The 25671-nt window shown below is 38.3% G+C and overlaps 1 protein-coding gene across 1 annotated transcript; it reads left to right on the top strand.

The window, feature by feature from the left end:
- Positions 1 to 9570: 9570 nt before the first annotated feature.
- On the top strand, positions 9571 to 25103 carry LOC130105931 (B-cell receptor CD22-like). The gene is made up of 8 exons (XM_056272118.1): positions 9571 to 9613; positions 15732 to 16079; positions 16178 to 16423; positions 22792 to 23046; positions 23508 to 23750; positions 23834 to 23927; positions 24105 to 24150; positions 25029 to 25103. The coding sequence occupies exons 1-8, from the start codon at positions 9571 to 9573 to the stop codon at positions 25101 to 25103; spliced, it is 1350 nt and encodes a 449-aa protein (XP_056128093.1).
- The last annotated feature ends 568 nt before the right edge of the window (positions 25104 to 25671 follow it).

The raw sequence follows: 25671 nt of genomic DNA, 5'->3' as shown, positions 1-25671 counted from the left end.
TTTTATATTGACAAAATGTAAAATTGTATTGATTTGTGTATAGCCTAATTCAATCTCTTTTGATGTCCCCCTTGTTTTGTTTTTTCTCTCTTGTCACTGTTAATGTCTGTATCCTTTCATTTACAATACAAAATAAATAAATTAATAATAATTTAAAAAAAAGATTATTTAGCATAACTCAATTCGTGTCGCTGTACAGCCTCCCCCTACTGGACGCATCAGGAACAACCGGGGCGTAAAACTGTCAGGGGCATATATCTACCGGCTCCAGGTCTGCAGCCTCCCCCTACTCGAAGACAGGATGAGAGGATTCGCGATGAAGAGAAGATGAAGAGAAGAGTCACATGGTTGACGATCTGGGCAAAGTCCACCACTCGGTAACGCTATCCGGCTCCGTCGGGTCTTTGATCATCGTCGATCTCACAGCTCCACACTGGCTTAACAAATCGAGGTCGCTGGTTGCTAGCTTGTTAGAAAAGTCCAAGCGCAAACACTAACCACTAGATCAGCGGCTAACTTAAACTTATTTCGGTCTTCGTGTGCAGAGTATGTCACTCACACAGACAGAATTATCACCATTAAAGTTTCGTATAAGAGTCCGGGTTGAACACTTTGACTAAACTGGTGAATTTCATTAACATTAATCGTGTTTCTCTTTCCGCAAACCACGCGCGTTTTTTTTTTTTCACTTCTTCGACGCTCTCTCCCCACTTCCTTCCCCTTTGACCTCAAATGTGATTGGATCATTCACAAAACTTTCAGAAATAAAATAAATTCACAAAACATTTGTGTAATTCTTTCTTCCTACTCTTACAGGCATATTTAAAGTATTTTCACATATATTATTACACAACAAATATTTAACCTTTTAAATGCTGTAGTCAGTAAACCATGAACATAACCCAATATGCATTTCTCTCATTGAACACAATCATAAACTCATTACTGGTCAATGAATCTTAACTTTTTAACCTTACATTTTATTTATTAAACTATGAAATTATTTATTCAATATTATTCTAATGAATATATTTCAACATGGTTTCATACATACATGGCATTTGATTGGAGGCTAGTCTCACTTTGTCCCACAGCAACATTAAAATAGTTTAGATTTGTGTACATTGTTTGTGTTAATAATGTATTGTATTAAGTGTCCATTTCATTATAATATTCAGATTTATCATAAATAATTGAACATGCACATGTATTTTAAGTTCCGTTAAAGAGAGGTGGAGGTGGGGTCACATTTGAGCATTTTAAAATTCACTCAAAATTTAAAAATTTTCTTGAAAGTAACGAAATAGTTACTTTGTGAAGTAACCAGTTACTTGTATAATTTGTAACTGAGTAACTAATTTAGTTACTTTTTGGAAGTTACTAAATACTTTTTAAAAGTAACTTCCCCAACACTGGTGATGTCAAATTTAATTTGTTATTTTCATACCTGCCAACTTTTGAGTTTTGCTCGGCGTGAGATTTGTTGACGGGGGGGGGGTAGAGACGAGTGAGATTTGTTGACGGGGGGTGGGGGGGAAGAGACGAGTGAGATTTGTTGACGGGGGGGGGGGGGGGGGGTAGAGACGAGTGAGATTTGTTGACGGGGGGTGGGGGGGTAGAGACGAGTGAGATTTGTTGACGGGGGGGTGGGGGGTAGAGACGAGTGAGATTTGTTGACGGGGGGGTGGGGGGTAGAGACGAGTGAGATTTGTTCACGGGGGGTGGGGGGTAGAGACGAGTGAGATTTGTTCACGGGGGGGGGGGGGGGGGGGGGGCGGTCTCGCTCGCGCAAGGTCTCTCGCTCGCTCTACGCGGTTTGGAGCACAATCTCTGTCTCGCATGCACGCTCGCTCTAGATAACGGGAGATTTTTAACGAATTTGCGGTATAACTAGTCGATCACGAGTGGCTCAACAGGTAGATATATAGATAAACTCATCTTCCAGGCATTTGACCGCCCGGGTTGACACTTTAGCGTGAGAAATCGGGAGTGTGGCGTGTGAGCGTGTGAAACCAATCAAATGCGGGTGTCTCACGGCCAATGCGTGAGAGTTGGCAGCTATGTATTTTTTCTGTTTTAGACCCACCCAGGAACGTCTCAGTGTTGATGTGTGGATCTGGTGTAATAGTGGAGGGAGATTCAGTGACTCTGAACTGCATCAGTGACTCAAACCCTCCTGCTCTGAACTTCAGCTGGTTTAAGGAGAATGAAACCTCACCTGTTGGATCTGGACAGAGTTTCAGTGCACTACAGAGTGGACGCATCTACTGTCAGGCTCACAATCAACATGGATCTCAGAGATCAGACGCTGTAACTGTCACAGGTGAAGCTTTTATTAACACACTCCTGTATCTTCACATCATTCATCAGTTTGGAGAGTTAATCATGATGATCTTCCTCTTTCAGTTCATCATGTTGCTGGTAGGAATGTGATTGTGATCGCAGCGGCATCTGGAGGATTATTCTTCATCATCCTCATCATCATCTTCATCCTGTTTATATTGTGAGCTCAATAAAAAAAAACTGCAGTAATTGTATAAATTCACTTTTGGTTTGATGTAGGAAATGGCTAATTTGAGTTTTTAATGAATAATCTTTCAAATAAATTCATATGCTGCTAATGTCTGTGATTATAACAGAAAGAAACGAAGGAGTGTTAAAGCTGAAGATCACAGGTTGAAACAGGTAAATCATCTAAACATGACTTTACAAAAGCAGAGAATGAATCGATCAGCCGTTCTCTGTTTCAGACTGTAAATGTACAAAGTGAGAGGATTCAAACCTTCCCAATCCAGCAGTGAACAGTTTGTACTATACTATAAAAAAATCATGAAATAATCCCACTGATTTTAGTGGGCAGTTGTGAATGGCCTTGGCCGGGAAGTTTTTCAGTGAATTTACCCAATCTGGTTAAGTTTTTAATTATAGTTCACTGTTAAATTTATGATGACTCAACCCATTAAGGGTTTTGTACAAGATACATTTATCATTGATATATATTTTATCTGGTCAAAAAACATGGTCTAATTTCTGTGTTGTGGTTTAAATTTGTTTCAGCTATATGCTCAAATTAAGAGAAAGCAAAGTGAGAAAAACTGCAGAAACTATAAAATCTACATCAAGACCAAACTTTGAAGAAATTCAAATTCAGAAATTTTAGTTAATTTTATATAGCTTTTGCTCATATGAAACATGGAATAAAATATTTAATCGGTAATCATCTCAGATGAAGGATGTTTTCGCCATTGTTCAGCTCATACTTCTGTGCACCTTACCGGTCCAGTTGATTGGACAAGTTTTTAATATTAATAATTTTATATTATTGATTGTAGAAGCCCTATGATTTTGCAGCACGTGATCCATCAGTGATGTGATAATCTGAAGAGTTTTAAAAACATTGTGTGCATTAAAGGTTTTCAGACACACACAGACATCATCTGAATGAGACTGAATCACATCTACCCGGTACTCTCATTCATTTCATTCACAAACGAAATGTACCAGATCGTTCAATTCGTTCACGAACGAGATCGCTCTCTCGTTCAGATTCAAAACAGCGATCTCGGTCAGCAGTGTTGGGCAAGTTACTTTTAAAAAGTAATTAGTTACAGTTACTAGTTACTTCTTCCAAAAAGTAACTAAATTAGTTACTCAGTTACAAATTTTAAAAGTAACTAGTTACTTAAGAAAGTAACTATTGCGTTACTTTCAAGTAAAATTACATTTTAAATGCTCAAATGTGACCCCACCTCTACCCCTATTTAACGGAACTTAAAACACATGTGCATGCTCAATTATTTATGATAAATCTGAATTTTATAATGAAATGGACACTTAATACAATACATTATTAACAGAAACATGAAACATTGTACACACATCTAAAAAAAAATATGTTGCCGGTGGACAAAGTGAGACTAGCCTCCAATCAAATGCCATGTATGTAGATATTATGTTTATATAGTGGATCAATGCAAATAACACAATAGATGTTTTGGAACTTTTGATATTTATTGCCCCTCAACAGGCCACAACTGGGCAAAATTAAATTAAGCTTGTTAAGCTGTGGAGTTATATGTTCTCATTAACTATATTATTTTATGTTTCTAACTGTTATTTTGTTTTTACTTTATGCTATTGACGGTTGTATACTAAAAATGTGCAAGAGTTCATTGTGCGCATGTGTGAACAAATGGGGACTTTTATTTTGACTCAGCTTGTGTTCCTTCCTTGAGATGAATGTCGTGCTGCTGCTCCCTCGTGCACTGATGTTATGCCAGCGCATTGAGATGAAAACTAACAAATAAATAACACTGAGAAATTGTATCTGGATTGTTCTTTAGTGGATGGATGATCGCAACATATTGTGCATGGACATGACGGACGGAAATGAAAACTTAACATAAGCAATATACCATTTAGAGAAGGCTACTTTTGGATTATTTGGGCTCGTCGGCATACCTGTCTCTCGTTGACTGACTGGCTTGTGTTGTTCGTTGTGTGTCCTGTCCTGTCCGACTATGCGTTATGATGGGTCGTTCGCAATTCATGAGCGTTAGCTGTTAGTGATGATGGGTCGTTCGCGAATGAGCATTAGTGATGATGGATCGACTCGTTCGCGATTCGCGAATGAGCCGACTCTTTTAGGTGAACGTTGGTAGCTGGCTCGCATATCTGAAGAGCCGACTCTTACAAATTTAGCCTATAGAAATTAAATAATTATGTAATAAAAATTGAAATATTATAGTCAAAGTCATTTAAAGAGCCGTTTGTGAGCCAAAAGAGCCGGCTCTTTTCAGTGAGCTGAGTCAAAAGAGCCGAATGCCCATCACTACTATGCGTGCTTTAGAACACCCGCCCAACTCTCCCTCTGATTGGCTTACAATGACATTTTACTCTACCTCAGCCAATCGTCAGCATGTATGCGCTTGTCTCGTGCTCTGCCCACTAACCAAGGAAGAACAGTAAAAAAAAGTATTTGCCTCTCGCTCGGAGATCTAGTTGGTCTGATGAAAAAAAACAGCTTCATCAGTTATAGTAACGCGCCGCATTTTTTGGCAGTAACGGTAACGGCGTTATTAAGATGAGAAGAGTAATCAATTAGATTACTCGTTACTGGAAAAAGTAACGCCGTTATTCCCATCACTGTCGGTCAGTGATGTATTCGTTCAGTTGATCCAACCAATTACATGCCCCTTCACAGCTGAACGGAAATGCTATTTGCTGACATTACACAAAGGAGACCTAACAAATATACTATCATATTTTTTGTTCGTTTTACAGTTTTTAGAGAAGGGCATGACATGAATAAAACATAATGAATTAATTTTTGATAAATAACACAAAATGAACACAAAACACCAGTGCTAACAGTACTGTACAGTACTCAAGTAAATTGTTCAAAGTACAAAATACCACAAAACTAAGTGTAAAACACACAAATAAAATATAAGAAAAGCAGGTATAGAGTAGTTTCAATTTAAATCAAGTAAATAGTCGAATGCCCAAACTTAGCTCAAACCAAGTAAAAAATGACAACGTTAATTTGTCTGTTACATTAAACCATCAACTTGCGTTATTAAACTGTTTTCATTACAATGGTAAAATGTCAATTTCTTTCTTTGATGCAAATGTGCAACTACACGAGCCGAGCTCTATCTGTTCGCCATCATTATCATAAACAACTGGTTATTTTCATTTACGAATGACATGTGCCAGTTCGTTCAACTCGTTCAAACAAGAAGATCTCGAAGGTCGTATTCGTTCACTACATTCAACAAATCACTTGCTCCACCACATCTCATACTCAAAGGCTATTGGCTCGAGGTTTAGTCCACAGAGCTACCCGGTTCACTGAGCTACGCATGCACTGCTAATAGCGCTGGGCTGTTGTGGAGGGAGAGATTTCAGTAAATGAGAAATATGAGTTATTGGATTACGTGAATGATTCGTTCACCTGAAAGATTTGTAAAAAAAAAACAAAAAAAACATTTGTTCATGAACGTAACGTCACTAAAACACACAATTAAAGCAGTCAGAGAAACTCTAAAGTCAGAAAGTCAAGGGTCAAGAGCCCAACTAAAGCAAACACTGATGTCCATAATGGTGACTTCAAACTTTATTTTTTATTTATTTTATATTACAGGCAACCACAGCTGGCAGTTTTTTTCAATTAAAACAGTGTTGCCAGTACTTTACTGTAAAACAACCTGGTAAGGTCTAACAGTGTGTGCTAAATGTAGTATTCAGGTCTGGCCATCGGGAGCAGCGGGTGAAACGGTGGCCTGGCTACTTATTTCGCCCGTTGCCCCACTGGTTTGTATTTATCTAGGCTAGCCTACTTATTCGTTATTACTTATATGCATGCCTCAATGCCCCGAATGATTTAAGAACTAGCCATTTGATAATTAAGTTCAATGCCATAAAACCCAAAATATTGTCAGGGAACTTTTTTGATAGTGTTTCCATAAAATTGTGTATGTTCCAAAGTTTATCATTGATCATGTTTTTAATCATTTTTATTTATTATTGTGATTGTGATATTTTGTGATGTTAGACTTTCTGTCTCTCCTGTAGATCTGTGATCCCAATGAAGACACATATACAGCTCTTGAGCTCAAGTCCACGACCTCTGACCTGTACGACACACTCACAGTAAGTGAGACGTCAGTCAGATACTCCATCACAGATGATCACATGACCGATCTCTCGCTCTCTTTCACACAGACCGTTGATCGCAGACCTCCTGAAGACTCCTGAAGACTCTTGATCCTCAGAGCTTTTCTAAACATGAGAATCCATCAGTAAGTGTCAGAACCTGCAGCTCTTCTCAATATAATCTATGAAACTCTCTTCAGTATAGTCTGATTGTGTTATGTATCTTGTGAAAGGTTTTATAATGTTGTTGAGGAACTTCAGTCAGTCTTTCTTCATCTTATTGTTTGTTCAGATCAACAGGAAGTGCAGTGAGAGGCGGAGCACAAATGAACCAATCCTGAGCTCTATGGGCGGAGCCACTGATGATTGACAGGGATCATCAGTAATGAGTCACAAGAGACTTATTTCTGCATAGTTTAAGAAACATGATGTAACGGTGGAATTAAATAAAAGTTAAATGGTGATTTGTCATGTGTAAATATATAATGTTAAAATTAAGTCAGCAGAGCAAAACACATAAAGTGATGTTCAGTTGTGGCAAACAAGCTATGCTTTCTCATTTTACAACATTTCCCTGCTTTTAAATCATAATTGATCATTTTATTCTGATATACTGAACAAACTCCTAATTGTGTGCATTCACAATGGAAAATGTATAGGTTTTTTTTTTTTTTTTGCTCTCAAAGTGCTCAATATTATGAGCTTCTGTTATTCTGTATTTTGTGTTCCTGTAATTCTTCCTTTTAATGTTCAGTTTTATTTGTGATCATCTCATATTTGCTTGTACAAACTTTATGAGCACATTGATACTGAAGTATATATAGATTCTCACAAGCTACTTATTTGGTATTGATTGCATTAAAATATCAATATTAAAATGGTATTAATTTCAAAACATGAGTTTCTGCATCACTTTTATTTGTTTTCAATACTTTTTCATGTTTGATCCAAAACACTCCTGACATTTAGCTGGGCAGTTTATGGATATGATTTTGTAATGTGTAATGTAATTTTTGTTCTAAAAAATATTTAGAAAAATCACATATCCTACCATTTAAGAAATAACTGGTTTTGACATTGGCATTGTAAAAACTGTAACAACAAGTATTGGTATCATATCAAAATAAAAAAGTGTGTTATGTTTTTGGACCATGTGTGTCCTTAATAAAGCTTTGATGATGATGATGATGATGATGATACTGATGTTCTTTCTCTCAGTGAGAGGTTCAGACAATATTCATCATTATTCTCTTGTGATTAAAGATGAAAAGAAGTGATGACGCAATGTCCACGAGTAGGCTAGCATGCATAGGACAGGATAGGATCATAGAGACACAGTATATAAGAGAAGAGATGACTGACAAAATCAGGATCAGCCTACGCGCACCACAACAAAAAAGACACTGGTGAATGCGCACCATAACACATTGTTACTCACTGTTATGACTACACACACATAGACCTAGGTCCAAATACATAAAAAAAAGATGCATTTTCCTCTGTGAGAATATGCATGTTCACTTGCCGACCCGGGGATTCCCCAGTCGCAGTTTTTGCGGTCGCTCTGTATATTTCCATGGCATCGCTGTCCAGGAGTAATTAGCTGGCGAAGTTGATTTACTTATTGTAGAGTTAACGAAAGTTATCATGAGCATTGTAATGTTTATGATAAGCATTGTAAAGCAAATGTCTTAACAAATGGACCTTGGGAATTTTTTTAACGAGCCGTTCATTCATAACTACGCAAGATCGCTGTGAAAATACAGACCGGAAGTCAAAAGACAATGAGCTCAGTGCGGAAAAGGGGCGTGGCTACATAAGGTCTATAGGGGGCGATTCAGACACAGCCTCAATGATGTCAAGGCTGTAATGTGATTGGTTATCAAGGCACATGTGATCCAAGTTAGCGTTACACTTTTTCCAGTGGTAGAGCCACAGATCCTGGTATCTCCCAGTAATAAGACCATCTCTGGTATAAAGCAGGCTTTAGGTGATCGTCAGCTCTGTTCGGTCTGAAGCTGCTGGCCTGAAACTGCTGACCCGTATATAGTTCTGCAGTCAGACACATCTCGTCTCATACGTTCAATCCCTCAAACTGCCACCAGAGGTCACCATCTCCTGCCACTGACATCCACCTTGATGATCCTCACCTGTATATCACTATCATTCACCTTCACAATTATTCACCTTCAACTTACAGAAAAATATCATAGTTTTTCTTTAGTTAGTTTTAGTTCAGTAATGTTGTTCTCTTGTTTAGGGAGGGACTGTGATATTTCCGTCGCTGGTCATTAATAAACAGTGTTAACCACACAAAGTCCTTCACTGTAGAGCTAAAAGTGCTTGTGTTAAAACAGTCAGTCATTTGGTTGCTGTTGATCTGATGAGCTTCAACACGGTAAGACAAACACACTCTTGCTTAAATTAAACTGATGATTATTGCTCATTATAACATACGTGTCTTTACATGAAAAATGTTAAGAATAGGGGGATTTACATGTACTTATTAATGAATATATTAATGCAAGTATTCATTTCTTCAATGAGCTCATTGTTTCTGTATTAAATTAATACATTTTTATCTAACTGTGATTTTGTATATGTACATTTCTGAAATACATAACTTACAGTTACATCTGATGACAGATCACTCTAAATTGTAATGTGGACTCGTGTATTTTCTGTAAAGCTGCTTTGAGACGATGTGTATTGTGTAAAGCGCTATACAAATAAATGTGAATTGAATTGAATGCTGTTTTATAGATGTATTTTATGCTGATGATTATATTAATGCTGTATTATAGATGTATTTTATGCTGATGATTATATTAATGCTGTATTATAGATATATTTTATGCTGATGATTATATTAATGCTGTATTATAGATATATTTTATGCTGATGTGGGTCAGAATGGCTCCTCCTCTTCCTCTGATCTTTCTGCTCATGATTCACGGTGAGTCTCTCTTACATTCACATTAGAAACACTGATGTTTTATTTAAGGCGTCATGAGCGGCTGATCTGCACTTTCTTCTGTCCTGTACTCGCATATTTCTCTCTGAAACAGGAAGTTTGTGTTGAACATGTCAAACGCTCCTCCCTTTTAGAAATGTCCAATAGTCTTTTTCTACTTGCTAGTCAGTGTCACATGGTTTAGGGGGAGGGACTTTCTCAGTTCAGAGCATTTGATTGGACAAAAATCACTATAGCAGCAGATCAGGGCTAGCCTGTACTTCAGCTCAATTTTCATTTTCCTTGTACGAGAGTCTGGTAGGACCCGGCTAGATCAGGGCTGCCAACTTTTGAGTTTAGCTTGGAGTGATGGGGTGTAAAAAGACTTGCATCACAATAAGTGCATTGTGATTGTCAAAACATTTGTTAACTAAACAGATTTTTATTATTTAAAGGGGTCATATAATGGTACATGCACTTTTACAAGTTGATTGTACTGAAATGTGTGTTGGCAGTGTCTGTACACAACCATCATATAATGATAAAAATCCATCCAGTGTTTTTGTTTTAATCTCCTTATATGTTTTCCCCTGCCTCAAATCGAGCCGTTCGAGCCTGTGACGTCACACGGTCGCACGCCCCTCCCGCAATTGTTGATTGACAGCAGCGTTTCAACACAGACCCGCCCTCGCTGGTCCTGTCAATCATAGTCTGCGCGGACCGGCGCGGTCATTGTTGATATGCTGGAGCTGTCTATGAGCAGAATGGCGTCTAAGCGATTGTGGTGTTCTGTTCTTGGGTGTAATAACGAACACAGCAGTCATTTTAATGTTCCTAAATCCGAACCGCTGAAGACGCAGTGGCTGAGTTTGTTTTCGAAGGGAATATTCCCCACGAGCAACGTCAATGCTCTCATGTTTGCGTGAATCATTTCACACCAGACTGCTTTATAAACGAGGGTCAGTATAAAGCTGGTTTTGCTAAGAAGCTGCACCTGAATAAAGGATCGGTACCTATTCGTGTTCCTATTGAACCTCTTGAACAACTGAAGTGAGTGTAACGTTTTATTAATCATTATATTAATCTTTATATTAATCTTTGCAAATCGCTAGCTGCACGCTTCACGATGAATGCGTCGGTTTACACTCAGGGTACATTACGGCATGTTTTCTATGTACAACGTTCTCAATATAATTCATACTCCCACGTTTATAATGAACAACTCGTTATGGTTATTGTGTTACAAACGGTGTACACACAGAACAGAGAGGCGGGGTGAGCAAAGCTCATTATCATTTAAAGTCATATGCACTGAAACGGCGTGCTGAAAACAGAGCTGTTTTTGACCAAGTAAAATAAGTGTTTTCTTACAACACACTGTAATGAATTGCTGTAAAAATTACAGCAATATTTTACAGCAGCTGGCTGTTTTCTAATAATACAGCATATTATTGCTGTAAACTGCAATGCATTCTGGGGTCGCGTGGCGGTTTTATTCAAAATACAGAATATTGCTGTAAATTTCAAATCTACAGAGGCATTGTGATCTTCAACGGTCGTGTCGTCGAATTTCGGGTAGCGGCAAGAGGAGTGATTCTCAACTCTGTGGTAAGTGACTTATTATTTCAGTTTCATATTTTTATGTTGTCTTACTCGTAGACTATGAAGGTAACGTTATATTCGCGGTTCATATTGGTAACCGAGGATCACGCATCCTCCGTACGGGGCGCGAGGGAGACTTGCGCGGGGCTTCAGCATCGCAGACGCGGTAGTATTTCACACATTCCTCGGGATCTATGGGCTCTTAAGAAGAATTACATGCTTTAATGACAACAGTCGGTATTCACACGAGCTTCGTGTTGATCTGCACACTTCGTCGTGATTATTTTATGGTGTAAATCAAATCAAAATCAAGTCATCTGTTAAAATGGGCGCCATAAAACCTTGCGTCAGAATCTGAATGTTGCTGTGTCGCATGTTTAATATGCCGGTGTAAAAATCCTTTATATTTCAGTACGAATATTGGCTAGCCTATATCCTATATATTTTAGCTATAGCCTACACTGTAAAAAAAATCTGTAGAAATGACAGTATTACTGGCAGCTGTTTGCCAGTAACTTACTGTAGATTTAAATTGATGTATATTTACTGGCAACAGTTTGTTCAAAGTTAAATGAACATTAAACATTTACAAGTCTTTATCTTTACAGAATAAAACTAAAATAACAGCCTCATGCAAAGCATTCTGGGAACCAAAATCTGAAGGAAAAAAACAGAAAAAGGTTGATGAAGATTTCTGGTTCCCAGAATGCTTTGCATTAGATTGCTATTTTATAATTTTATTCTGTAAAGACAAAGACTTGTTAATGTTTAATGTTCATTTAACTTTGAACAAACTGTTGCCAGTAAATATACATCAATTTAAATCTACAGTAAGTTACTGGCAAACAGCTGCATAATTACAGCAATTTTTTTACAGTGTACTCTCTGTGTGTAATTTGCTTATTGTTTTCATAATTCCTTTGTTCGTTTTATTTAAAAGAAAGAGTTCCTGCACTCTAAATACTAAAATATAGTTTAAATTTAAAAAGCTGAAAAATAAAAATAAACTATTGTCACATGTGGTATTGTTTTAGGAGACACTTTGACAAGTGGACACTGGAAGACCAAGTTGTGTGTGAGGAGAGCATTCAGCTCAGCTTCCTTTCTTGCCTTGCTACTGTTCACTGCATATTACATGAATCAGGAGGAGGCAGCCTGCACCTTGGAGTTCATTTAAAGGTAATGATTGAATTCTTAACAACCCCAGTACATTTTACACAGGTATTCAATATCAGAACTTGCCTTTAGATATATTATCTGTTGACTTAATTAGTTAAATCAGGTGTTTTAATTAGTTTCAAAAACAGATTTCAAAAACATGATTACAAGCATCAAAACATAAAAAACCAATCCTAATTACATATTGTCTGTTTCCTGACCCGTTAGGTGCTTTGTAAAAGAGGAAAAAAGAAGAAAATTGCCATCTAAAACGACAGGGCAAATGGTACAGAAGAAACAGGTTGCAGTGCACCCACATGTTGCCACTCTTCCCAGCAAAGTGGTGTGTTATCAGTGGAATTTCTGAAATGTAAGTAGTATACACACACACAAATATCTATTTTTCCTTTTCTTTAATTGTAACCTTTTAATGTTCTTTAACTGACTCTAACTGTATCTGTCATCCCTCTGTCTGTCTCTGACTGTATCATTATGTTTTGTAATATATCTAATGAATTGTCCTTTTCAATATGTCTAGCCACTCTTTGCATCCTGTGATGGAACAGCATCTGGAGCTGAATTATTCTCCATTTTTGATCATAAGTTTTTGGGACTCACTTGGGGCCATGTTGTTTGGACATGTTTGTCTGGTAATGAAGTGGTGAAAATTTATTCGTGTCTGTCTTTTTCAGAATCATTTTATTATGGTCATTTTGGTCAACTTGTGGTTTTAAATGTCATTTGCGTATTTCTTCTTTGTGTGAAGGGCCATGACGGCTAATTTGTTTCAAGTAATTAAAAAAAATATTTAATTTCATGTCCATTTAAAAAAAAAGTTTGTAAATAAAAATGAAATCAAAATAATACAAAATACACTGTTTTATGACTTTTTTTCATGCATATTTTAAAGTTATAAATTAAATAAATGTTGACCTGTTTTTCAAGATTAGGATGTTGAATAATTTTTCTGTTTTGTGAAGTAATAGGGGAATTAAGTTGTGCGTTATACAAGACTTAATGTATTTAAAAACAATTGTTTAAAGCTTATGCAGTTGATAAATAATTAACATTTAAAATTCAGCTGCCAGTCATTAATATTCAAAAATCAGGAAAATATATTGTATATACTGCATTTTACATACTTCCTCTAGATATAGTGAATACAAAGATTCATGTAACTTACTGTAAAAAAATACAACAATTAAAAAATACAGTTATTTACTGTAATCAGAGAATACAGTAAAAATCTGTAAATTAAATTACAGAAACGCTACTGTAAAACATACAGTAACTGGCTGGCAACCCTGCTGCCAGTATTTTACTGTAAAATTTACAGGAAATTTTTAACAGTGTACTAATGAGAATTTTTAATTAAAGTATATTACAAACTTTTAATTTAGACCCTAAAGAATCATATTAGCTTGTACAAAAATGGCATTATATGACCCCTTTAAAATAACTTAATTTTAGAAGTTTAGTGACAACATGTTCAAATGTTTACATGGTACAATGACTGGTCTACTGTTGTTTTTTATAGCTTGACAAAAATTTTCCCTATTTCAATTCGTTCAATCTCATTCACGAATTCAAATCTTGTGATTTGATAGAATATTACACAGCAAAATCCCCAGTGTTAAATTAACACTGCTCAGTGTTTATATGAGTCCACACTCAGAGAGTGTTAAATGAACACTGAAGCAGTGTTAAAGTTAATGAGATAATTAAGTGATTAATTGAGTGATGATTGAGCATTATTGAAGAATGATGTTAACAAGCAGAATCACTGAAGGAGAAAATCGTAATTGGTATGTTACCATTATGGATATCAGTGTTCGCTTTAGTTGGCAGTTGCACCTCACTTTTTTTGCACCTCATTGCAGTACACGAGATCCAGGGGGCGGAGTTGGATCCAGATCTAAGGGGTGGAGATGGCTAGGATTAGGGGTGGGGTTAGGGATCAGGGGGTGGAGATGGCTAGGATTAGGGGTGGGGTTAGGGATCAGGGGGTGGAGATGGCTAGGATTAGGGGTGGGGTTAGGGATCAGGGGGCGGAGATGGCTAGGATTAGGGGTGGGGTTAGGGATCAGGGGGCGGAGATGGGTAGGATTAGGGGTGGGGTTAGGGATCAGGGGGCGGAGATGGGTAGGTCCCAAGTGTGAAGTGCAGGTAATAAAGTCTCTTTAATATAACAAAGGTAATTGGCCACGTTACGGGCAAAAAGGCAGATCAACAGAATGTCTTCTTGATAATAAATAACAAAGGAGACCGGAAACCCTGGAACGGGCTGCAGTTGTCAGCGGGCAGACTCTGTAGTAAAGCAGAAAGCGGGAGGCGGGATGCAGAGCCGGGCCAGCTTTCAGCAGCAGGGTGACTGGGCAGAACACAATCAAGTGAACATAGAGCCATTAACGAGAATAGACTTTACCAAGCAGGACTCCGACAGGACTCCGACAGGGCTTGACATGATTGGATAGACAGAGGGACCTCAGACATCAGTTTGATACGAAATAATCTCGCAAGGAAGCAGACAGAGAGAAGGCTAGAAGTAGCAAACATTAGCAGAGGAAAGGGAGGACAGGTGTGAGATGATCAGCGCAATTGCTGGCAATAATGAGAAACAGCTGAAGTAGAAAAAAAAAGGTGCGTGAGGAAATGTGTGTGTGTGTGTGTGTGTGTGTGAGTGTGCTTTTGTGATATGAGGACACAAATGTGTATAATGATATGCATATTACACTGGTATTACAACTTACACGTGATATATGAGGACATTGCATGAGTCCTCAAATGTCAAATAGCTTAAAAAACATAAAAACCAATGTTTTTTTTTTTTTTTTATGTAAAAATGCAGCATGTCTCCTGTGATGGGTATAGGTTTAGGGATAGGGGCAGTTTAGGAGGATAGAATATACAGTTTGTCCAGTATAAAAGTCATTACGCCTATGGAATGTCCTCATATATCACAAAAACAAAGCTGTGTGTGTGTGTGTGTGTGTGTGTGTGTGTGTGTGTGTGTGTGTGTGTGTGTGTGTGTGTGTGTGTGTGTGTGTGTGTGTGTGTGTGTGTGTGTGTGTGTGTGTGTGTGTGTGTGTGTGTGTGTGTGTGTGTGTAAATGAGTGCGCGAGAGACTAGATTAGATTAGGAGAGATAGAGAAAAGAGAAGAGAAACCTGGTTCATGACACAAACTCCATCAAAGCTGACGAAGTAATTCACACAGAGACATTCTGAGAAGATGAGCTTATAATTCCTGTAATGAGTGTTTTCAAATCGTAATAAAGTATTGTCATGTTTCCATGGCCCAATATAACTGATAAAAAAAAAAAAAAAAAAAACATTTACAGTTTGATGAATTCTGTGTTTCAGGGGTTTCTAGTGATGATTGGAGTGTGAGTTACAGTCCTTCACACATCTGTGCACTAAAGGACTCAACAGTGATAATGAGATGCACTTATACATACCCTACTGGACATCAGATCAAGGAAGTGTTCTGGACCAACAAGTCTGCATCTGGAGGTGTTGAGCCTCCAGATCTGTCTAATGACCCTGAATACAGTCAGAGGCTTCAGTATCTGGGAGATAAACAGCAGAACTGCACCGTCAGACTGAGTCATGTGACACTGAAGGATTCACACAAGTACTATTTCAGATTCATCACTAATATAACAGATGGAAAATATACTGGTTATCCAGGAGTGACTCTTACTGTCACAGGTGACTTTGATGAGGTTTATCTCTTCTTCTGTGCATTATGTTGAATAATAATCAGTGTATGACAGCAGCACTAGATATAATGTGTGTGTTGTGTTCAGATCTTCAGGTGGAGTCTCCTGAGAGAGTGACAGAGGGAGATTCAGTCAGTCTGACATGTAAAAGCAGCTGCGCTCTGACTGACAGAGCAACATTCATCTGGTACAGAAACTCACAGCCATTAACTGAGATTAAATTCACTAACAAACTCTCCATCAATCCAGTCAGAAGAGAGGATTCAGGCAGATATAGCTGTGCTGTAGACGGACACACTCCCGTCTCTCCTGATGTTCAGCTCAATGTCATGTGTGAGTACAGATTCACTTTTTCTCTTTAACCCTCATTCACTTTCGATTTCTGGTTACAGCCTGTGTGGTCCGGGTCATTGTATTCAATACTCAATAAGTCCCCAATAATCACACTATAAAAATTATGCACAAATAATTAACTTTTAAAATCAATACTTTTCACACATTACAAAAGAAAAAAATCTGCATTTATGATTTATATGTTTTTAACCACTATTTTTAAGACTCCCCCTCCCCAACACCTGTGGGACACTTGCCATTATACATTTATAACAATAATATCTTAGTCTAAACCTAAAGTAATCTTGACAAACTATATAGCATTTGAAAGCGTTCAGACTGTAGTTTTCATATTTGGCGACTGATTTTCAAAAGATGTGGTGAAGAACTATAACACACGCTCTGACTCTTTCCGTATGTTTTTTAGAGATTGAATTCAAATCAAATTATTAACATTACTTCCCAAACTACTTCTGAATAGGATGTCTACTTCATAAATATTTTTTAAAGTATGGAAATATGTGGTTAAGATCACTTAATCCAAATATGAAAATCGAAGAGTCCTTATATGGTCATCAGAGGAGTCTGGATGCCGTCTAGTGGAAAAGTACTGTGCTTTTTTTTTTAGATAACCTCAAATTTGTCACAGAAATTGAGCGTCAGCGTCAGTTCTGGCAGGCCAGGTAGTCAAGCCGCTGCTTATGCTATTTGCTATCAACACTGTCCCGTCAGCTGATCTGCTCCAGCTGAGCCGCATTAGCTGGTTAACTCCCCTCGCTGCTCAATGGCCAAAGCTCAAACAAGGCGCCCTATTTAAAGCTCATTCACCTTGCTCATACATGCTCGCTGTTCGCTTCTGCTGCCCGCCACCTCCCCAGCTCCTCCTTATGCATAACGTGGCATTTGCTATGTCATGTTGCCTGCTCTGTTCACAGGGGGATATTTTAGCTCTCACAGTCTAAAACTGTGTGAGCGTTCCCTAATGCTGCTGCTGCTGTCCTCTGACTCTCTGCTATTTCATGGTGCTCATGAAAGTTCAGAGGACTCCCTGAACAGAGCCATACCGCCAAATTTCAATCATTCTGCAATCATTCAATTAAATTCTAAATTATTTTGTCTTTGTGTTCTTGACTTAATGGACCTGACAGAACTTGTTTAGATATTTAGCTTTGATTTTCTTGAAGTTTTAGTTGAACATGTTTTCCAAAATATATATTTTATATACACATATATATTTTACATTTTCATAAACTTAAACTTCTATGATGTTTTTGTAAACTTTGACCATTTTTCTTTTTTATTTCTACAATAATCTGTGAAGTGTTCCCTTTAAAAAAGATACCAAACTTAAGTCTGTGCTCTGAAGTATTTAAGATTTTTAACAAGATTTTTAAAGGGCACCTATTATGCAAAATTCACTTTTACATGGTGTTTGAACATAAATGTGTCGGCAGTGTGTTTACACAGCCACCCTATAATGATACAAATACACCCATTCCTTTGTTTCAATCCCCATAAATCATAAGCAGTGACTCAGAACAAGCTGTATGCTTTGCCTTCTCACACCCCCTGCCAAACTGTGGAGCCGGTAAGTGTTGCACTGCACACCCAGACTCCGGGTCGCCGCCCCACCACGGGTACGTCTGTGGTCCCATTGGTCCTGCTGGTTCGGTCACTGGGATCCTGGCTAGCGCTTCCCAGCCCGTCACGCTGGCTCATTGGGACGATCAGATGTTGCTATGCGATTCGATCAGGCCCTTCACAAGCTTCTGATCAAAATGCTAACGCAGAAACATCTTTTCGAATGTGTTCGCCCCTAAGACTGGTTCGTAGCAATCGACGTGAAGGACGCATCATTTCATGTCTCAATTCTGCCTCGACACAGACCGTTCCTACACTTTGAGTTCGAGGGACAGGCATACCAGTACAAAGTCCTCCTCTTCGGACTGTCCCTGTCACCCGTGTCTTTACGAAGGTCGCGGAGGAGGTGGGTGTTCGCATCCCCAACTATCTCAACGACTGGCTCATCTTGGCCCACTCGCGAGATCAGTTGTGCGAACACAGGGACCTGGTGCTCAGAGACCTCAGCCATCTGGGGCTTCAGGTCAATTGGGAAAGAGCAAACTCGACTGCAGTCGCATATCAACTGCCTCAAATTGCTAGCAGTTTTCCTTGCTCTCAGGAAACTTGTTGTCAGTGGTCAGACCCTGTGCTAGACTAGGTGTCCGTATGTTGTGATCCTGTGTATTCTTCCAAGCAGGGGCGGACTTAACCATTAGGCAAAGGTCGGCAATTGCCTTGGGCCCCGAGCTACCTAGGGGCCCCCCAAAATGCCCCATTAAATTATGCTTAAGTTGTTGTTTTTTTACTTTTCGCAAATTATATATTTCTAAAAAACATTTGGGAAAAAAAGGCATCAAATCATTAGTGTCGCAGACAGGAGCCCCCCCCCCCCCCCCAACCTCACTACATTGGACTATTCCATTATCTCACTTTCTGCGTGCGAAAGTGACAAGGCTGTAATGCGCCAAAAAAAAACTGACGGAGAAAAAGAAGTGATTGACGGACAGTGTAAAGAGTGACAGACAGAGTGTACAGAGTAGTAGACAGAGTAAAAATGAAGCGAAGCTACCCAAGCGGTGCTGAAAAAGCAGGAAGCGGGAGGAAAGCAAAACGATTTTTGCAAAATTGCAGGTCCGGAACTCTGTAATTTTTTTACATTCAAAAATAAAAATGTCAAGCTCTCTGAATGATTAATCAGCCGTTTAAACCACCTCATATGAGTGTTTGCGATTCATGTTGCTGCGAGAAGCTAGCGCAGTGAACGGGGCTTGAGAGCGCGCTGTGAGTGAGGGCGCGCGCGGGTGCCAGATCCAGTGTTGCCAGATCCACCTAATGGAAAGGTGGCAGTAGTCTTCTGGACCGGTTTTTCTGATTTAATGTGACACTTTAGGAAGTTATTAAAGTGATTATTTCCAAAACACAAGCTTTGAACTTAGTTCGGATTATTATTATTATTTTGTTTAGTTTTTCGTAGCAATATCTGGCAACATTTTACTGTCGGCATTAATAAAAAAAAGCTTATAGACAAACTGTAATTGCATAAAGCTACCACATTCGGTAAGACAAACGAAATGATCATCGTGATTATCTGTAAGAAATGTATAACACTATCAAAAACAATAGCATAATACAGATCTATATGTTACAGAATGAAATTTGCCAAATAACTTACTGGGCAGCTGGAAGACGGCTCATGCTGTTTAGTTAACCTTTCACAAAGTCATCATAAAAACATTAATTAAAGCAGTGTTTCTCAACTAGCAATCTATTTAGTCAGCATATTTGTGTTTGATCTGTGTGAATTACAGAAATATAAGACTTGCTAGACCTACTTTTTTTTCTATATTTCTTTGCACAAAACTCAACACAAAAGAAAGTGCCATTTAATGGTTTATTTTTTTTTTTTTAAATCAGTTTTTTTTTTCGTTCTCTTTTAAAGATCAGATGGGGGGGCCTCATACTACCCAGCAGCCATATCACCCTGTAGCCCAAGACTGGTTGCCCACTGAAGCTAAGCAGGGCTGAGCCTGGTTAGTACCTGGATGGGAGACCTCCTGAGAAAACGTCTCGGTTACTGATGGAAGAGGTGTTAGTGAGGCCACTAGGGGGCGCTCACCCTGTGGTCTGTGTGGGTCCTAACGCCCCAGTATAGTGACGGGGACACTATACTGTCAAAGAGCACCGTCCTTCGGATGAGACGTTAAACCGAGGCCCTGACTCTCTGTGGTCACAAAAAATCCCAGGATGTCTTTCGAAAGAGTAGGGGTGTAACCCCGGCATCCTGGCCAAATTTGCCCAGTGGCCTCTGTCCATCATGGCCTCCTAATCATCCCCATATATTTATATATATATATATATATATATATATATATATATATATATATATATACCAATTGGCTTCATCACTATGTCTCCTCTCCACCAGTAAGCTGGTGTGTGGTGGGTGTTCTGGCGCAATATGGCTGCCGTCGCATCATCCAGGTGATGCTGCACATTGGTGGTGGTTGAGGAGATCCCCCCTTCTATGTAAAGCGCTTTGAGTGCCAAGAAAAGTGCTATATAAATGTAATGAATTATAAAAATGTAATGAATTACCTTCGCCTTGGGCCCCAAATTAGCTAAATCCGCCACTGCTTCCAAGGGTAAATAGACTCGAAAAATAATTCACTGAAGCTTCTCCTGAAAAAAGAATCGGTACCAACTATTCGTGTCCCTGCTGCACCTCCAGAAGAAGTGAGAGTAAAGTTTTATTAACCTTTATATCAATCTTTGCAAATCGCGAAAAAAAAGTTGTTCATGACCATTAACTGTAACATCAATCTGTCAATGAACTAACGTATACATCAGTAAACACATATAGCGTTCGTATCTCACTACTCTACCGTACCAGTACATACAAAAATAGATCGAAGTGACGTTACGTTAACCAACCATTCAGAAACGTCCTGTTCGAGCCTTAATTGTCGAACTTCTTTGCGGCGGTCATCTTGTTCCGGGTGCGACTCCGGTTCAAACTGATACGGCTGCACAGATGTGTCCTCAGAGACTCCCGCTGCCATTCTCTCTCCAAAATATACCCTCAACTTGTCAAGGCAACACTCCACGTGCGTTGTGTCAAAACGCCCGCAGAACAGAGGGGCGGAGTCAGCGAAGCTCATTATCATTTAAAGGCATATGCACTGAAACGGCGTGCTGAAAACAGAGCTGTTTTTGACCAGGTAAAATGAGTGTTTTCTTACAATACTAATGAGAATTTTTAATAAAAGTATATTACAAAGTTTTCATTTAGACCCTAAACATTCATATTAACTTGTACAAAAATGGCATTATATGACCCCTTTACATATTGTTACCTACATCCGACAAATCCGTATCCTTTCTAGAACAGGCAAGAGCTTTCTAGCCTCACAGCTTGCATCAGCAGTAGAGGTCTGCTACCCGACCAGAGCCCGACGGGTCCCGAAAAACTCATGGGTTTCGGGTCAGGTTCGGGTTAATGTTTAATGAATACACTCAAAAATATGATGAATGATTGTGAAATAATGATTATGTTAAAACACAACCAACACCATCAGATGACCTTTGTTTATTGTTCATCTGGCTGTTATAACTCATGTACAGCAACCAAACAAAATCTAAAGTTAATAAGTTAATGGTCAAGAGCGCAACTAAAACACACACTTATCTCCATAATGGTGACTTAAACATTCCGGTTTTCTCCTTCAGAGATTCTGCTTGTTAACATCAGGTGTCTTCAATAATGCTCAATCATCACTCAATTATTCACTTAATTAACTCTTTAGCTCAGAGTTTAATTGGGTCGCTTAAAATGACCAAATTCCATGATGTTGAAGTTACATGAACATATTATGTTTGTTTAACGAAACATAGTTATGTGGAACCGGTGGAACCTGTTTACATAAAAAAGTTAAGTAAAGCCAACATATCATTTTTTTTAGTGTAGCCTCGGGTTCACTGTATATATAGTGTGCGTGGCGTGTGTTTGGCTGCTTGCTGTGTTCTGATCATAATTATATGAGCACGCGAGAGAGAAAGTAGATGTGTGTTTCAGCCGTCCTCCTCTGATTGCGGTGTTGTGACCGAAATACTGCGTGCGGGAGCACATGCGTAAAACAGTTTTGTAAAATTATATATGAATCATTTTTATTTTATCATTTTACAAAACAATATCTACCAATTTTCTAAAGTTTTGTTTTATTTACACTTCAAAGAGTGTATATATTTGTTATTTATTTTTGGTATAGTGCTTAACAAGCATAATTTAATTTTGCCCAGTTTTTGCCTGTTGAGGGGCAATAAATATAAAAAGTTCCAAAACATCTATTATGTTATTTGTATCGATCCACTATATAAACATATATCTACATACATGGCATTTTATTGGAGGCTAGTCTGACTTTGTCCCACAGCAACATTAAAATAGTTTAGATTTGTGTACATTGTTTGTGTTAATAATGTATTGTATTAAGTGGCCATTACATTATAATATTAAGATTTATCATAAATAATTGAACATGCATATGTATTTTAAGTTCCGTTAAAGAGAGGTGGAGGTGGGGTCACATTTGGGCATTTTAAAATTCACTCAAAATGTAAAAAAAAATTTGAAAGTAACGAAATAGTTACTTTGTGAAGTAACCAGTTACTTGTATAATTTGTAACTGAGTACCTAACTTAGTCACTTTTTGGAAGCAGTAACTAGTAACTGTAACTAAATACTTTTAAAAAGTAACTTGCCCAACACTGGTGATGTCAAATTTAATTTGTTAATTTTTCTGTTTTAGACCCCCCCAGGAGCGTCTCAGTGTCCATCAGTCCATCTGGTTTAATAGTGGAGGGAGATTCAGTGACTCTGAACTGCATCAGTGACTCAAACCCTCCTGCAGAAATCAACTGGTTTAAAGGAGGAACGATTGTAGGATCTGGAAGAATCTACAACATCTCAAAGATCAGCTCTGATGACAGTGGAGAATACAAGTGCAAGTCCATCAATGAACATGGAGAGAAATACTCTGATACTGTGACTTTAAACGTCATGTGTGAGTTAATGATAAAACATACGATGCAAATTTTCTGTTTTGATAAATTCAGTCCATTAGTAATTTTAAAAATGTGTAATTCCTTTTAAAAATAATAATCTGATAATTCTTATTAGACCCACCAAAGAGCGTCTCAGTGTTCATCAGTCCATCTGGTGTAATAGTGGAGGGAGATTCAGTGACTCTGAACTGCATCAGTGACTCAAACCCTCCTGCTCTGAACTTCAGCTGGTTTAAAGGAGGAACGATTGTAAGATCTGGAAGAATCTTCAACATCTCAAAGATCAGCTCTGATGACAGTGGAGAATACAAGTGCAAGTCCATCAATAAACATGGAGAGAAATACTCTGATAATGTGACTTTAAACGTCATGTGTGAGTTAATGATCACCTGCACATTGGTTAAAATTTCCAACCACATATTTTTTTTTAGTTATTTTGAATTTTCATTTTTGTCTATAGACCAACCCAGGAACGTCTCAGTGTTGATAAATGGATCTGGTGTAATAGTGGAGGGAGATTCAGTGACTCTGAACTGCATCAGTGACTCAAACCCTCCTGCTCTGAACTTCAGCTGGTTTAAGGAGAATGAAACCTCAGCTGTTGGATCTGGACAGAGTTTCAGTGCACTACAGAGTGGACGCTTCTACTGTCAGGCTCACAATCAACATGGATCTCAGAGATCAGACGCTGTAACTGTCACAGGTGAAGCTTTTATTAACACACTCCTGTATCTTCACATCATTCATCAGTTTGGAGAGTTAATCATGATGATCTTCCTCTTTCAGTTCATCATGTTGCTGGTAGGAATGTGATTGTGATCACAGCGACATCTGGAGGAATATTCATCATCATCATCATCTTCATCATCTTCATCATCCTGTTTATATTGTGAGCTCAATAATAAACTGCAGTGACTGTATAAGTTCACTTTGGTCTGATATAGAAGAAAATAGCACATTTTTATTTGATTATTAGTAATCTTTAAAAACAGCGTTCATATTTTCTCTTAATTGAATACATTCGTCCATATGCTTTTAATGTCTGTGATTATAACAGAAAGAAACGAAGGAGTGTTAAAGCTGAAGATCACAGAGTGAAAGAGGTAAATCATCCAAACACAACATGACTTTACAGAAGCAGAATATCAATTGATCAGGTGTTATCTGTGTCTCAGACTGTAACTGTACGAACTGATGGCAAACTAACATTATCAAAGTCTTTATTAACACAATCCAAAAAATGTTGTATTAATAAATAAAATTGAAGAAAACATTTAACTAATTTCTCCATGGTTTAATGGAGTACTTATAAATTTACTGTTTTAGGTTTGTTGGTCTAATTGATGTAGCAACATCGAGATTTGCCTTAATTAGCTCAAATTATTTAGAGGGAATTTTAATAATTAATCATGAATATGATTCATATCTTGCATGTTACAGTTAAATTATCGAAATTTAAAATAGATCGATCGTATGTATGAATGGTAAATCATAACAAATTATAATTCCTCATTCATATATCAATGGTCTCATTACAGATCGATTATATGAGATAACTTTAAGGGAATTAATTTAGTTATCAAACAATCGGTTTGTCCAGAGAGGATGAGAGAGGAAGACAAAAATGAGGGAGAGGGAGAGAGAGAGAGTTGGGAAGAGAGAGAGAGAGAGTAAGATTGAGAGTAAGGAGATCTGGAGAGATCTTCTTGTGGCAAAAGTCACAGACAACCTTGAGAGACACACAGATCAAATCCCCTGAATGGGGCAAACAGATGATTTAAATCGATAGGAATTACGATACTTGCATGGGTATTTCTCGTGGGCTGAGAACGAAAACATGTGTGTGTGTCTCTGTCCTCGTGTCATGCGTTCACGTGGTCTTTCAGAGCGGGCAAAGCGCGTTAGTTTGAATGAAGGCTTAAAGGTCTTTGGTTCTCCTGGTGTTGCTGAGGAAAACCGCGTCTTGCGTGTGTATCCTTAGGAGCGGGTGCGTGCTTTCTCAGCTCTTCCAGGCGAGCGTGGTCGCTGCAGATTCAAAGAGTCTCCTTCAGGTTGAAGTTGCCGATTACGTTCATTTCACTGAAACTAAACGTAAGAAAAAGTCCGAAGACGAAAATAAAGAAAGATTAAAGAAAACGGAGAAAGCTCCCTAAGGAGCCATGGACCCAGAAACCTCTCACAGGAAAAAGCTCTCGTGTGTACCCAAAGAAACTTCTGTGTCTCTTATGGAGAGGAGGGTTCACGCCTCTGTTTGCGCGAACCACACATGACCGTCCGCGGATCTGGAGCGGACACTTCTCTTTGTCCTGTGGGGGATTCCCACTTGACTGAGTCATTAGGAGATTGTATTTGAGCCGTTCGGCTCCTGAAATATGAAATGTGTAAAATAATGCACCTTACTTCATTATGCTATCGGAATTCGGCTCCGTTAGATTGAGCGAATTACAGACATATCAGACACGTCACATGAAGATTATCGGAATACAGAGTTACATAAGATATGCATTTTATAAGCATTTAATGTTCCTTTACACGACTATAAAGCCATAATACCGGCTACCATGACCTAGGAACTATCAAATTCATGTTTATGCATTTCTTAAAGGAGAACTCCGGCGCAAAAT

The sequence above is a fragment of the Rhinichthys klamathensis genome, unplaced genomic scaffold (genome assembly GCF_029890125.1).
Source record: "Rhinichthys klamathensis goyatoka isolate OS25496 unplaced genomic scaffold, OSU_Roscu_1.1 h1tg000330l_1, whole genome shotgun sequence".
In the NCBI taxonomy this organism is placed as follows: Eukaryota; Metazoa; Chordata; class Actinopteri; order Cypriniformes; family Leuciscidae; genus Rhinichthys; species Rhinichthys klamathensis.
The sequence above is the reverse complement of the archived record's forward strand: the minus strand, read 5'-3'. Positions and strand labels throughout refer to the sequence as shown.

What these genes read in the sequence shown, in the direction of transcription:
- LOC130105931 (XM_056272118.1), top strand. Translation starts at nt 9,571, where the DNA reads ATGGCTCCTCCTCTTCCTCTGATCTTTCTGCTCATGATTCACG. An exon ending in CTTTCTGCTCATGATTCACG is followed by an intron (nt 9,614 to 15,731) that starts GTGAGTCTCTCT and finishes TCTGTGTTTCAG; the next exon opens with GGGTTTCTAGTGATGATTGG. An exon ending in TGTGACTTTAAACGTCATGT is followed by an intron (nt 23,047 to 23,507) that starts GTGAGTTAATGA and finishes TTTTGTCTATAG; the next exon opens with ACCAACCCAGGAACGTCTCA.